Here is a 13,459-nt window from a genome sequence, read left to right on the forward strand (position 1 = left end):
CCTTGTGGGGACAGGAAGAGGGTGTATCTTGATACCAGCAGAGAGAGAGGGGACGGTTGGCTCCCTGAATATTCCAGCCTTGCCCTCCATTCTGCTGCCAGCTCCCCTTCCAGGAAGAAGAGGGGCAGGCTTGCCTGACTTCTGCAAGAGGCAGGGTCTCCTGGGTGGGTGCTCTGTGGACAGAGTGGGAGTAACGAGCGTCCCCGGGGGCGGGAGGGGTGCTTGCCACTCTGAAGAAGGGTTAATCCGGGGAGCAGTGGACTTCGCACCCCCTTCCTCCCTCCTCCAAGCCTGTGGAGTCCTTTAATCAAGTTGGGTGCTGAAATTCCAGCTCTGAAATGCCGCCTTTGTGCTGGCGTCCAGGCGGCCGCCCCAGAGCGCGGGGTCACTTTCTCGGCCCCGATCCTCTAAATGGTCTCTTTGTTCCTGCTGGGCCGCTCAGTATCAGATGTGATTAAAGGGAGATGGGGTTTGGGCGGGGGAAGAGAGAAGGGGATGGGAGAGGGAGTAGGGGGTTAACCCTTAGGGGATAGGGTGTAAGGGAGATGGAAAAAGGGGTGGTTTTCCTCCTGTCTCCCTTCCCCTCTTCCGTGGAGTCCGTCCCTTGCTGCTCAGCTGGCCAGGCTGGGGCATAGCCTCTTCAGTCCTCGCCAGAAACATGTGGCCCCATCTCTATGCACATGGGGCCACTGCCTTGCTGAGGCCCAAGCTCATCCAGAACCTTAGGTCTAAGGGGTGAGCACAAGCCAGGTCTTCCAACTTCTCCAGGGTCATTTGTCCTCTCTGGGGCCACTTTCCCTCCTCCCGTACCCCCAATGACTTCCCAGTCCATCTCTGTCTCACGAGAGGCAGGGTCCTGGTGGTGGCGGTTTCATCTCGATGAGGCCCCTCCCCTCTGCCCTGCTGGCTCTTGTGTCCACAACCTCACTGACAGCAGGAGCAGTGAACGGACTGGAAATGGACCAACAACCTGCTTTTCAATAGAGGGGAAAGGGTGGGTTGTAAAAACTGCGAGCACCTAAGGTTAGTACTGATTGATCCCTGACAAAATTCTAGAACAGGTTGTTGCATGTTTGAAAACACATAGCTAATAAAGAGGAGATCCAGGAGCTGTCAGGGTTTCTAAGAATATCGCCAAATGAGCCACATTTCCCTTTCTCAAAGGTTACTGGTCTGGTAGGTTGGTGGGATAGAGCGAATCTTGATTTTAACAAGGCATCAGGCCAGTCTCTGCATACAGCCACAGTGGAGAAGTTTGTACTTCTAAATAGATTCAAAATCGATCGGACAGTCTTCCCCTAAGAGTGCAGATAATAGAACCGATGATGGAGAATCTTCAGTAGTGTATACGGGCCTGTCCCTGTTCATTTCAACCTTTTTTTTTTTTTTTTTTAAATTAGTGACTTAGGGTATTCAAGTCTGCAGATCCATAAAGCTCGGAAGGAGCGCTAATAAGTTGGACCCAGAATTCCAAGACTTAATAGAGGTGGGGAAATGGTCAGATCCCACAAGATGAAATCTATTAAAAATCAGCATAAAGTCCTGCATTTACCCACAACATAACAAACGAAGACCCCAGAGAATAGCTTCTGTATAGTTTGGGCTGGAGCCCACAGATCGAAGAAACAGATGAGGGGGCTGGGGATGCTGGTCTGGAGCAGCAAGAGAAAGATCACCAGATTACAAGCAGAAGTGTGGCCCGCAAGCCATGGGCAGGTGAAAGTGACAGTGGTTCAGAGCACAAGCTCCGGAGTCCCCTGGCTTCAGATTCTGGCACCAGCCCTTCTCAGCACCCACCTCTCGAAGTTTCGCAGCTGCCCACGGGGAAAATAGGGAGAATGAGCGGGTCCACTCTCTCCTAGGCCTGAATGGCAGAAACCACTTGGCCGAGCACTTGGCCAGGGAGCGCTCAGTGCGTGGTAGCTGTTGCTGTTGCTACGCGCGGGGTCTAAGGAAGACTTCCAACCGCCAGAGCCATCCATCGGTGGAGCGTGGCGGTAAAGAGGTTTCCCTGGTCCCTGAGAACTGTCTGGAATGGCACCGAGGGGAGAGCTCTTGGGAAATGAGCCCTGGAGGATTAGGTCGCGTGTCTGCCATCCCGGGTTTATACCCAGACACAGGCAGCTGCCACGAAGACTTGGCTTGATCCTGGAGTGGACCAAGGTGTGTGTGTGTGTGTGTGTGTGTGTGTGTGTGTGTGTGTGTTAGGGGAGAGGGGGCACAGAGAGGGGCGCAGTGAGCGAAGGCCCATCGACACATCCTAAAGGACAGGCCTGCTGGCTGCAGGCAGCCAGACGTCAGGTTTGACCCCCGCCCCTCTTTCAAATTCCCACCCCCTCTGCCAGGCAAGTAAGAGGGACTCCTTGGAAGGTGCTCTTGCTGAGTTCCAGCTGGACGGCAAATGAGCCACCTGCAGCGTGGGCACAGCTGGGCTGGGGGAGAGCTCCCGGCTGAGGCCTCAACCCCGAATTCAACGCTGAGCCTACGGGGATGCCGGCCGTCCCCATACCCTGCCTGGCCTCCGCCTTCTCAGGGGAGAGAGGAGTCCTTTGGGTGATCTGTCCTTTGAATTCCACCCCTAGGCCACTTCCAGAGAGCATTTGAGGGAGCCCAGTTGAGGGATAAGAAACCAAGAGACAGGCCAGGCCAGGCCCACCAAGCAGGTAACCGGAACCTTTAATTTTATTATGTGGAAGGCTTAATGCAGAGTTAATAGGGGCTGGAGTACCTAGGACGGGGGCGAGGGGAGAGGGAGCTACTGAGATAAATAAAAGGGGGCAGTCATGAGTTACATGTGGACTGTGGGGGCTGCAGAACAGGAAGATGGGGGCAGACAGAGCTACATACTTTATTCAGATACCACTGGGAAGCATAGGGCAAAAGGCCAGGGCAGAATGTACATGTCGGGAGTTTAGTGTCCTCGGCCTGCTCCCAGCCACCTGGGCGCCGGGCCCCGCGTCTCCTCCCGGAGCTGAGGGTCGGGGCCTGAGCAGCTACAACACTCTGGGAAGCCTGAGGAGTTGGGGCTGACAGAGCAGGGACCGCAGAGCCTGGTGAGGGGCGAGGCGGCGGGGAGCCTGGGAGGAAGGCTCTGTGAATTGTCTCTGAACCCTTGCCTGGGGCCCTGCCTCCTCACCTGGGCTGTGCCTCCAGGTCTGGGAGGCTGTGGCAGAGGAGGAGGAGGAGGAGGAGGAGGAGGAGGACCGGGGCCTCTTTCTCCGTTAGACGAAGAAGGGGGTTTGGTGGGCACAGAATTGCATCTCGAGGCCTCTGTACCAACTCCTGCCTGTGTCCGGAAGGGGAGGGGGCGCTGAGGGGATAAGGAGACCTCCCTCTGAGACCCCTCCCCTCCCAGGCTTTCAAAGCTGTCCTCCCCACCCCCCAGGGCGGATGTAGCCCACTGCAGGCATCATGCAGGTCTCTGGCTTTGATCTTAGGCACAGTGGCAAGGGCTATGTCAGACCCCTCATTCTCCACGAGAGCGCGAACACGGGCACAAGGTACGGCAAGGCCTCCGGTTCCTGCCCAGCCCCGGCTGCCTCCCCCACCCCCAGAGGAGGGTGAGAGTGGGTCTTTCTCAGGTCCTGGGGTGAGGGTCATTCCGGGGGGGGGGGGGGGCGGGGGGGGGGGGGAAGGTGCGGCCCCTCATCGTTCAGTCTAGGGGCGACAATCAACCTCCTTCTCCTCTGCCCAGCCTAGGAGCCCGGGGCTTTGCCTGGGCTGGAGCCTGGGTAGGACGGGGTGGGGTCATCAAAGGCAGTGAGCCAGACAGAAAGCCTTCTCTCCGCTGTCAGCCTCTGCACCCTCCTCCACGGCCCACCACCAGGTCTGAGATGGGCGAGGAACAGGGCACAAAGGCTGGGGGACGGGGCATGCTACCCAGAGGGGCCGGGCAGGGTGGTGACGACAGGGCCCCCTTTAAGGCCGGGACAGCGTCGTGTATACTGGCTGCTCCCAGTGCGTGGGGCTGTGGGACTGGGGCCCTGAGGGGCTGGGGTCAGAGATGGCCGTGTAGAGGGGCCGCTGCGAGGGCCCCATGTAAGAGAAGGCCGAATAGAGGCCAGAGGCCTGGCCTGAATGGCCGTAATAGGGTCCTGAGGGCTGATGGTCAGAGTAGTCAAACTGGGGGCGGGAGATGGAGGGGAAGGCAGAGCCGTAGTGGGGCAGGCTGAGGGAGGTGTAGGCGATCTGCGAGGTGGATGGCTGGTCGGTGTAGTGCGGGGGGCCCTGGGGCCCCGCGGTCTCCGTCTTCACCTGGGCTTTGGCATCCACACCGGGTGGCGAGACCGTGGGCAGAGCCACACCCGGTGGCTTGGAGATCCAGGCGGAATGTCCACTGGCCACAGCCAGGGCGCTGCCCAGCCCGTAGCCGGCTGCCGAGTAGCTGCCCACGTGGCCCGGGTGCCCGTTGGGTGGCAGGTACTGGTCCAACTCGGCCACATCAAAGGTCTCCATGTTGGACATTACCTCGTGACTGATCTCACCGATGTCCACGTTGCCGAAGTCGATGTGAGGCTTCCCGCCCTCCCCCATGGAGCGCCCATCCCGCTTGGGGTCTGCCTTGCCCGACTGCAGCTCTGTCTTTGGGGTGGTCGGAGGGGTAGGTGGACCATGGCTCTGGCCTGGGGGGGAAGGGAGACAGAAAGCAAGCGGGAAGCCGGGTCAGAGACTTCTGGATCCTGACGGCTCACCTTCAGAAAAGCTGCCTCCAGGAGGCCGAGGACCGATCACTGCGTGACCTCGTGGGTTCTGCGTGTTTGGGCAGCCCGAGTTGGCATTTCACTTATTTAATGGTCTAGGGCTGGTCTCCAGTTGTCTCTGAAATTCTCCATTCTTAGGGGCGTGTCCTGCCTCCCGCCCAGAGCGGGGGCTCCCTCCGTCACCCATGTCCTGGAGAGGCTTGCTGCATTTTGAAAAGCCCTCTCTGTTGGGGAGTTCTTCCTCATATCGGCTGATGTCGGCTCCCCGCCCTGCTCCCCTGCCCCTTCGCTGTCGACCCCGACGGGGCTGGCCCTTGGTCTGCACTTGTCTGATCTCTTCTGCGCATGCCTGGCTTCTGCCAGCTGCTCTCCTTGGTGCCGACCTCTCCTGCCCTCATCGCTCTCGACTGCTTCACTTTTGCTAGCTTGCCTGGGCCCCCTCCCCCACCCTCCACCCCCACCCCTGGCCCCCAAACAGCCATGTGTCCCCTCCGGCCCCATCCCTCCTGCCAAAGCCAGCTCAAGTGCCCCTCCCTCCAGGAAGCCTTCCCTCCGACTCTGCCCCACCAGCCACGCTCTGTCCCCCCGCTCCTTGCTCAGCTGTGCTGCCCCCAGCCCTCCAGCAGCTGGATCAGGAGGACACTGAGATATCTAGCTGACTTGCTCCACCCCTCTTCCAACGTCTATTTTCTCACTCACATTGTCATTCACCCGATGCTTAGGGCGGGGGTGGGGGGCAGCGTGCCAGGCACAGGCATACAAACGTGAATCAAGTGGATCCTCTCTTCATAAGCTCAGAGTCTTGGGGGAGATCCAGAGACGCGCACAGTAGTGGAGGGCAGCATCAGAAGTTACAGGGTACGCAGAGGGCTCAGGAGACTAGAGGAAGGTGCCACCCCCACCCCCCACCTGCCCTGGGGACTTGGGGAAGGTCTCACTGAGGAGGGGTAGCTGAGCTGGGCCTTGGAGAAAAAAAAGCCCATGCCCACAGTCAGAGCCTGGGGTGGCGGTTCTGTACCTGGTCCGGGGTCTTCTGATGTGTGTGTGTGTGTGTGTGTGTGTGTGTGTGTGTGTCCCTGAGTCTCTGAAGTAAAGCATACGTGTGTGGGGGAGAGATGGCAGGACCGGGGATCCCCTCAGAGAGAGAACACGTCCACAGTCTACGAGGCCAGGGGCTCCTTGAGGGCATTTCTGTGTCTCTCCCCCCCCCCCCCCCGCCCCCGACCACTTCAGACCAGAGGCAATGCCAAGTCGTGCCCCGGCCAAGTGCTCTGGATTTTGAGACACCGCCTGGGTTTGAATCCTGGCTCTGTCACTGTGTGATTCTGGGGAAATGCCTACCGTCTCTGACCTACTGCCTTATCAAGTAAAACAGAGATGACGGCAGGCGGCTCAGACGCGGCCTCCTTCTGGGAGGCTCTGGCTTCACGCACACTCGTGTCTTCTTCATGCATTTGTTTCCATCCCTGCCCCTCCCTCTGGACTGTGGGGACTCCCACCGCCAGGGACCGTGGTGGCTTCTCTTGTTGATGCCCCTGGTGTCTGCTCCCAGGCCGGGCACAAAGGGGGACGCCAGGTGTGTCTTCTGAAGGTAGAGCTGTGCTCACGCAGGCTTCTGAGCCCAGGCGGCGCGGCTGCCCTAATCACGGTTTGGAGTGACTGAGTCAATACTCAGTATGGCAATCAGCAGGGTGCCTGGCACACCCCGAGCAGGTGCTCAGTTAATGTCAGCCTGACTTGCGCTAATGGAGATGAAACAAGATGGCCCTATGTCTGTTCCTCCGTGGCACGGTCTCAACATCCCATGCCGTGGCTCCCCCATCAGACTGAGAGGTGGGAAGGAGGCAGGGGTCTCTCCTCCATCTGACCTCCCATTTCTCAAAAGCATCCGGTCTCTGCTTTCCCTGCTGTAACTCACCCCTGCGCCTCCCCGGCCTCCTTAACTGGCCTCTTGGCTCAGCAGCGGCGCCCTCTTCCATCAGCCAGAGCCATCGTGCCCAGCCACTTCCTCTGGCGCCTCAGCTCCCACTGAGGTCCCTCTGGGCCCCTGCACCCCAGCTGGGGCAACGGACGAACGGCACAGCGCCGCGAGCCTCCCCGGCGCCCAGGGCGGTTGTGGGTCATCGGAGTCTCACGACGGCCAGCCTTCGCCCCTCCCCAGCGCCCAGGCTGTCCCCACCCAAAGCTCATCATCAGCCCAGCGCTCACCTGAGGGGTGTTCAGGGTTCCCGTCTGACATGGGGGAGCCCTCTCCGGGGTGCCGGTGGTCCAGGTGGGCGCTCTTGTAATGGGCCTGGATGGCGGCGGCCCCACCCTGCTCGGCCTCGCCGCCGGGACACTCTGACTCCCCCTGGGCCGCCTTCCCGTTCTTCCGCCTCCGGGGCTGGTACTTGTAGTCCGGGTGGTCCCTTTTGTGCTGCATTCGGAGCCGCTCGGCTTCTTCGATGAAGGGGCGCTTGTCACTCTCGTTCAGCAGCCTGGGGCAGTACAGTTGGGGGGAGACAGCAGAGGGGCCAGAGTGAGTATCTACCCTGGAAGAAGTGAGGTCCCTGGATGGGGAGGCCAGCGGGCAGGGCCCGGTTCTTTGATTTACAGTCTGGAAGATGTGAGGCCCAAGGAACCACAGGCTCAGAAGGCTGTGATCTCTGTCCCTAAACTCAGGAGCTTTGGTGCGAGAGAGGTGTGAGAGCGGGGGTAGGCTGCTTTTTCTGGCAGCCCCCGATGATGGAGTTAGCAGTAGGGATAGAGCAGCTGAGGGACGCAGAGCTTCGCTCAGTTCAAGGAAAGGAAAAAACTTTCTCGGCATCAAAGCTGTCCGCCGGTAGAACACTGGCGGCCTCCTTAGGGGGTGAGCTCCCCGGAGCTGGAGGTATGCGAGCCGAGAAGCAGCAGAGTGCGGGGGAAGAGCCCAGTCTCTGCTGCTTGCTAGCGTGTGACCGTGGACAAATCACTTCTCTGAGCCTTAGTTTTCTTCCTGTCACTTCTGTGAGTCTCAGTTTCTTCCTATCAAACGAGGATGATAAAGCCTACCTCCCTGGGTGTGGGATTGGCCAAGGTAGCGTGCGTGAAGCACTCTGCACTGGGCCTGGGGGCGGGGAGGGTGGGCACCTTGAGGAACAGGTGCCGTGCCAGTGCTGGCGGTAGGCCCTCTCGACTCTGGAGTGCTCATTTTGTGAATTCCGGTGTGGTGGGGCTGGAGGGGCACGGCGTGAGCCCCCTTCCCTCTGTGGGGTCACTGCATCCTGGGGGAGATCCTATCTCCTTGTCCAGGGGGTGACAGAGGGTAGAGGAAGCTAGACTTTCTCCCCAGACCCTGGGACAGAGGCAAACAGACCCTCACCCCAGTCTGAGACCAAGCTTGGAGGAAAGCCTTGAAGGCAGTGCCCCTGCCCTCCCAGCTCCAGCCTCGGGGCCCCGGGCTGGAGGACGGTGGAGGGGGTGATGTTTAAGGCTCCGATGCCCCAGGGTGAGGAGGGCAGGACAGGGTACCTTGCAGAGGGAGCGGAGGGGAAAGGACGGACTCCTGAGTCCTACACAGGAGGGACTTTGTGGGCGCGGCTCTGTCCCTCTGCCCAAAGGGCCTCTCCAGCTGCCCACCCCCTCCCCAGTGGGTGCTCTCTTCCCCCAGTCAGCAGAAGCCGAGCCCTCCTGCCCAGGATGGGAGGGGGTGGTCATACCAGGCACCTCCTAGCCGGTGGCAGCATTCCTGTGCGGCTTAGCTTCCCCGGCTGCCCCCCTCCCCCCAGGCTGCCGGCACCCAGCCTAGCGTAGCCCAGCTTTCGCCAAGGGTCCCTGCGACTGAGTGATGGGATGGAGACCCCAGGCCAGCGCCCCAGGGGGTCAGAGAGTGGGCTGCAGCCCCAGGCCGGGGCCCCTGGGAGGCTGGGCCGGTGGAGTGGGTGGGGCGGGCCCGAAGGGGGTGTGCCTGTTGGGGGCGGGGAGACAGAGGTACTAGAGGGCGCAGAGCAGGCCCAAGACCCCAGCGCGGAGGCTCCGGAAAGGCTGGGGACCCTGAGCTTCCTGTCCCACCCAACTCTTCCTTGTGCCCTCTGTGTAGCTGGCAACTGGGCGTGACTCAGCAAGAAAATGGCAGGGGGCACGGAGCGGGGGGGCACAGGCCAGAAGAGAGGGAAGCTTCCAGTACCGGGCTCACTGTCGCCTCCCATGCCGGGTCCCAACAGCACCCTCACCTTGACAGAATCCGCACTTTCGGTCCTCCCCACCCCCACGCCGTTGGCGGATGGCTCCAGCCCCAACCTCACACTGACCTCAATTCTATTCACTCCCTCCTAACCCCAGGCCCATCATCCGGCCCCACCTTGCAAACCCTCTCAGATCTAATCTTGACCCCAACACCAGCCTCACTGGGCATTGCCCCCCTCCCAGGCCCCAGCGGGTGCCCACAGCTCTAACTGCAAACCCGATCCTCATTTGCCACCCGGCCTCTGTCTTCTACGTGTTCAAAGTTTGGAATAGAGGATATGGAGGGTAGACTGGTTCTCCCCCACCCCGGGAAAACTGGAAACCCCGGCCAATGGGTGGGGGGGCTCCCAAAGTGGGGCACTCACTGCTGCTCTCCTGTTAGGGAAGGGGCCTGTGGGCTTGGGGGTCAGGAGAGGCTCCAGCCTGTGACCCCCTTTCTAGTCTCCTGACTCTATTCTCTCCAGACAAATCAACCCATATACAACCGTCACCACGCGATCGGTATCTAACGAGCCTTTCCCAGGCGCGCACGGAAGGTTAGCTCGACTGTCGGAGCTCACGTCGCCACTTAGGAGCCAGGGCCTGGACGCTGGTGTGTCTGACCCCAACTTACTTCCAGCTCCCCACACATGCAGCAAGTCTGCATGTCTTGCTGTTTTCGGGTGTAGGGCCCCCGTTTCCCGGTTCTGTCTAACCATCCCCCTTCCTGATGGCCTGGGAGTCGTGATCCTGGGAGGGCTTTCAGGAGGAGCCCCTGGAGGGACTGGCCAGCCCAGCCCAGCCCAGCCCATCTTTAGATGCCTCTCAGGACCCCCCAGCCAGGATCCTGGTAGCCCGCTGGGCGTGGGCATGGCCTTGGATCCTTGTCAGAGTCCAGCCACCGTCCTGCCCCCTGGGGCTGGGTCCTGGGCAAACAGTGTCTGCTTTCCTGATTGCCCAACTCTAGCGTGGCCCTGGAGGCCAATCGATGATGGCCAGAAACCAGTCTTCCTGAGGGAGCCCGAGCCCAGGGCTCTGGTCTGGGGGAACGGGGACAGGGACGATGGAAGGTCCAGTCTTAAATCCTTCGCAAGGGGTGAGGGAGACGTGGGGGTCCATCCTTGGTTTGATGCTATCACTGGGCCGGTGCTGTGGGCTGTTCACAATCCCCAGGGCCTGCTCCGTCTGCCTGCCTGTCTCCCTCCTGGCTCTCTGGCTCTCATTTGCTCTTCTCTGTACCAAACTGGCCCCGGGCTGAGCCCTACCTGGGTGCGGATGGACCTTGGGCAGAGCTGGAGCCTCTGGGTCCACACAGCAGGCTGGCCACTAAGCCCAGGGCCTGCCTGCCCAGGATGAACAGAGCGCCGAGGGCGGAGACGGGGAGGTGAAGGACTACCAGGCCATCAGCAAACACGTGGCCAAGGACAGGGCCATGGGACTGGATGTGAATCCCTCTCGGTCTCTTGGGGGCCCTCTTCAACCTTTGGCCTTCTAGACCCTTCCATGATGCTGGGGCCAGCATGGGGACGGCAGCAGCAGGAGGGAGGCAGGCTCCCCTGAGAAGCCCAGACTTTCTGAAACTCGGGTGCGCCTCGCTCCTGCCCTCCCCATCTCTGCCTGTCCGCCTCACTCCTGACCACACCTTAGAGTGAAGGGGTAACCCGCCACTGTCACCAAGGACAGTGTGGGGGGAAGACCTCCAGATGAAGAATCAGGAGACCTGGGTTTGGCCCTGCTCTGCCACCAGCTGTGACGCGGCCTTTGCGATCCCTTTGCCTTTGTGGGCCTGTCTCTCGGGCAGCGTCCTGGGGAATCAGGTGGCCTCTGTGGGCTCGTACCTCCCGGAGCCCCTGTTCTTTTTCTGAGCTGCCCAGGATGCCTGAGGTCGGGGGTTGCTGCCCTGCTCAACATATCCCAAGGGGCCGGGCTGAGCCCCAGACCTGAGCTGAGGGGGGCCCCGACTTCCTCCTTGGGGGGCATGTTCTTCCCCAGAGGTTTGGCCCCAGGGAACCTGGGACTCTGAGGGACCCTGGGTAGGAAGGGGCCAGGGTTTCCTCCTGGGTAGGGCTCTCAGCGCCAGCTCTGGGGCTGAAGGGGTAGGAGGTTACTCAATGCTGGGTGGGGCCCTGGAGAAGAAAATGGCGGCTGGACTGGGAGAGGGAGGGGGGAGGGAGGGAGGGAGAGGCAGGCCTGGCAGCTCTGGGACAAGGTGGGAGGGGAGACTTCTTTCCGTGTGTCCCCTTTCCTAGGGAATGAAGAGCCCCCTCCCTTCCTCCCCTCCCCAGCCTGAAGGAGGAGAGGATGAGGAAGGCACCGTGAAGGTAGCTGGGACGGGAGGAGATCCTGCAGTGACAGATCCTTGGCGGTTCTTCGTCCCTCACTCTTTCAAAGACTCCTGTCCGAATTCCTCGCTTTCTTGAGCTGCCCCCTCATGCTCCAGCCTGCTGCCTCAGTTTCCCTGCCTCTCCAGCCAGGCCTTCAGCTCTTTCCCCAAGCACTCCTCGGGCATCCCCCTGACCACTGGGACTGGTGGCCGTGGCACCGCTGAGTGTGCTGTGCCTGCGGGAAAGCCATGAGTGAAGGCCTTTGGTGTGGGCCGCTCGGGATCCTTCCCTCCCCCTGGCCTTCGCTCCCCCAGGAAGAAGCGCAGACGCTTCGCCCGCCACCCGACAGAATTCCAGCCACGAGGGGGCGCCCTCTAGCCCGCTGCCCCAGGTGGGGAGCCGTGCCTAGGCCGCAAGAGTTCTAAGCCAGCGCCACCCCAAGGGGGTACTCGTGGGGGAAGGGCGGGCCCGAAGCCCACACCTGGTCTTCCAGGCCCATCAAAGCGGTGGCTACCCGCCCCCCCCCCCCGACACCCCCACCCCCAACCCCGGGAGCGGGGCCCGGGCAGTGCCCGTCCAGCCTGAATGCACCCGCAGCCAGGGGGCCCGCGGGAGCTCCCCGGAGGCGAGTCGAGGGCGCTCACCTCCACAGCTTGCCCAGCGTCTTGCTGAGCTCCGCGTTGTGCAGGTGCGGGTACTGGTCGGCCAGCTTCCTGCGCGCCGCCTGCGCCCACACCATGAAGGCGTTCATGGGCCGCTTGACGTGCGGTTTGCTCTTGCTGGCGCCGTTGACGCGCACGGGCATGGGCACCAGCGTCCAGTCGTAGCCGCTCAGCACCTGGCTGACCGCCTCGCGGATGCACACGGGGAACTTGTCATCGTCCGCCTCGCCGTCCTGCTGCTCCTTCTTGACCTTGCCCAGCTCGCCGGGCCCCGGGCTGGCTCGCAGGCCCGATCCGCCGCCGCCACCGCCGCCGCCGCCGCCGCCGCCGCCGCCGCCGCCGCCGCCGTCGGGCCCCAGCGAGGGCGCGCTCCCTGGGGACAGGCAGCGGGGCTCCTCGGAGCCCACGGGGCTCAGCTCCACCTCGGACAGGTCCTGCTCCTCCGCCATGTCGCCCCCGGCCGCCGCCGCCTCGGCCGCCTCCCCGGGGCCCGCCGCCGGGGTCCTGGCGAAGAGTCCAACGCCCACCTGGACGGGAAGGAGGGAGCGATGGAGCGGCGGGACGCGCAGCCCCGACGGCGGCCCCCCGAGACGCGACGCGGGCACAGCCCCGAGGTGGCGCCCGCCCTGCTCCCCCTGCACCCGCTGGAGCCCCTGGGGCCCGCGCACATGCCAGCCCCGGGCTCGGCCTCCTAGCGCCCGCCCTCCTCGCCTTCCCACCACCTGGTCCCAACCGTCTCTTGGTGTGGGTGGGTTTGGGTTTTTTTAAACCTCCTTTTGGGTGGAGGTTTGTTGATGGAAAGGAAGAAAAACGGACTCTTTATTCTGTTCTAATCCTGGCTCCTGGAATTTCCCACCTTTTCTCTCACCTTTCCGGCTTCCCTTCTGCCTGCCCCCCGATGGAGTCTAGAGGAGCCGGGTGGGGGGCAGATACGGGTGTCAGTCACTCCCCACCCAGCCCGGCCCCGCAGGGGCCCAGGCCCGGGCCCAGGAAGGCAGGAGCGGAGGAGCGGGCTGTGCACTCACTCACCTCCTCGGACCTCTCCTCCAGTCTGGGGCTCGTCCTTAGGAAGTGGAAAACCGTGTCCCAAGGTGTGCGGTCCAGCTCGGGGCTGGGGGGTGACGCTGGTGGGCTGGGAGGGAGGGGCTGGGGGGCCCTGAGCCTCAGGCCGCGGCCTCGTCAGGACGGAGCCTGAATCCTCACCACCAACCACCCTGGCCGGACAGCCTGAGACTGACTGAGCACTGAGCTGCTGCGGAGGGCTGGGAAGGAAGGAGGGGGAGAGGGGGAGGGGGAGGGGAGGGAGGGAAGGGCAGAAGGTGGAGCCTCCAGCGCTGTCCTTCATCCCCAACACTCAGGGCTCCTCCGCCAGGCCCCCCCACCCCAGCTCCAGGCGCTGCTGTCCCAGGCCCGTCTTGGGGCCTGGACTTAGGGAGATAGAGGAACGGGGGTGGTCAGGCCAGGAAAGCCAAGGGATGTAGGTGGGCAGGGTCAGAACCGGTTGCTTGCAGGACCCCTTACCCTCCGCCAACCGGGACCCCCAGCCTCCACCTCAGGCAGTGGGATGGGCAGGTGGCAAAGGATGGGGGCT

General features: G+C 62.2%; 1 protein-coding gene across 1 annotated transcript; it reads right to left on the reverse strand.

Annotated features, from left to right (window-relative positions):
* Positions 1 to 2,674: 2,674 nt before the first annotated feature.
* Positions 2,675 to 13,077, reverse strand: SOX10 (SRY-box transcription factor 10). The gene is made up of 4 exons (XM_047867746.1): positions 12,898 to 13,077; positions 11,851 to 12,395; positions 6,909 to 7,177; positions 2,675 to 4,622 (listed from the first exon to the last, which is right to left on the reverse strand). Exons 2-4 carry the CDS (start codon positions 12,315 to 12,317, stop codon positions 3,919 to 3,921), a joined length of 1,440 nt encoding a protein of 479 aa, XP_047723702.1. The 5' UTR covers positions 12,318 to 12,395; positions 12,898 to 13,077; the 3' UTR covers positions 2,675 to 3,918.
* Between the last annotated feature and the right edge of the window lie 382 nt (positions 13,078 to 13,459).

Source organism: Prionailurus viverrinus, chromosome B4 (genome assembly GCF_022837055.1).
Source record: "Prionailurus viverrinus isolate Anna chromosome B4, UM_Priviv_1.0, whole genome shotgun sequence".
Classification (NCBI taxonomy): Eukaryota; Metazoa; Chordata; class Mammalia; order Carnivora; family Felidae; genus Prionailurus; species Prionailurus viverrinus.

What these genes read in the sequence shown, in the direction of transcription:
- SOX10 (XM_047867746.1), bottom strand. Translation starts at nt 12,317, where the DNA reads ATGGCGGAGGAGCAGGACCTGTCCGAGGTGGAGCTGAGCCCCGTGGGC. An exon ending in ACGCTGGGCAAGCTGTGGAG is followed by an intron (nt 7,178 to 11,850) that starts GTGAGCGCCCTC and finishes GTACTGCCCCAG; the next exon opens with GCTGCTGAACGAGAGTGACA. An exon ending in GAACCCTGAACACCCCTCAG is followed by an intron (nt 4,623 to 6,908) that starts GTGAGCGCTGGG and finishes CTTCCCCCCCAG; the next exon opens with GCCAGAGCCATGGTCCACCT.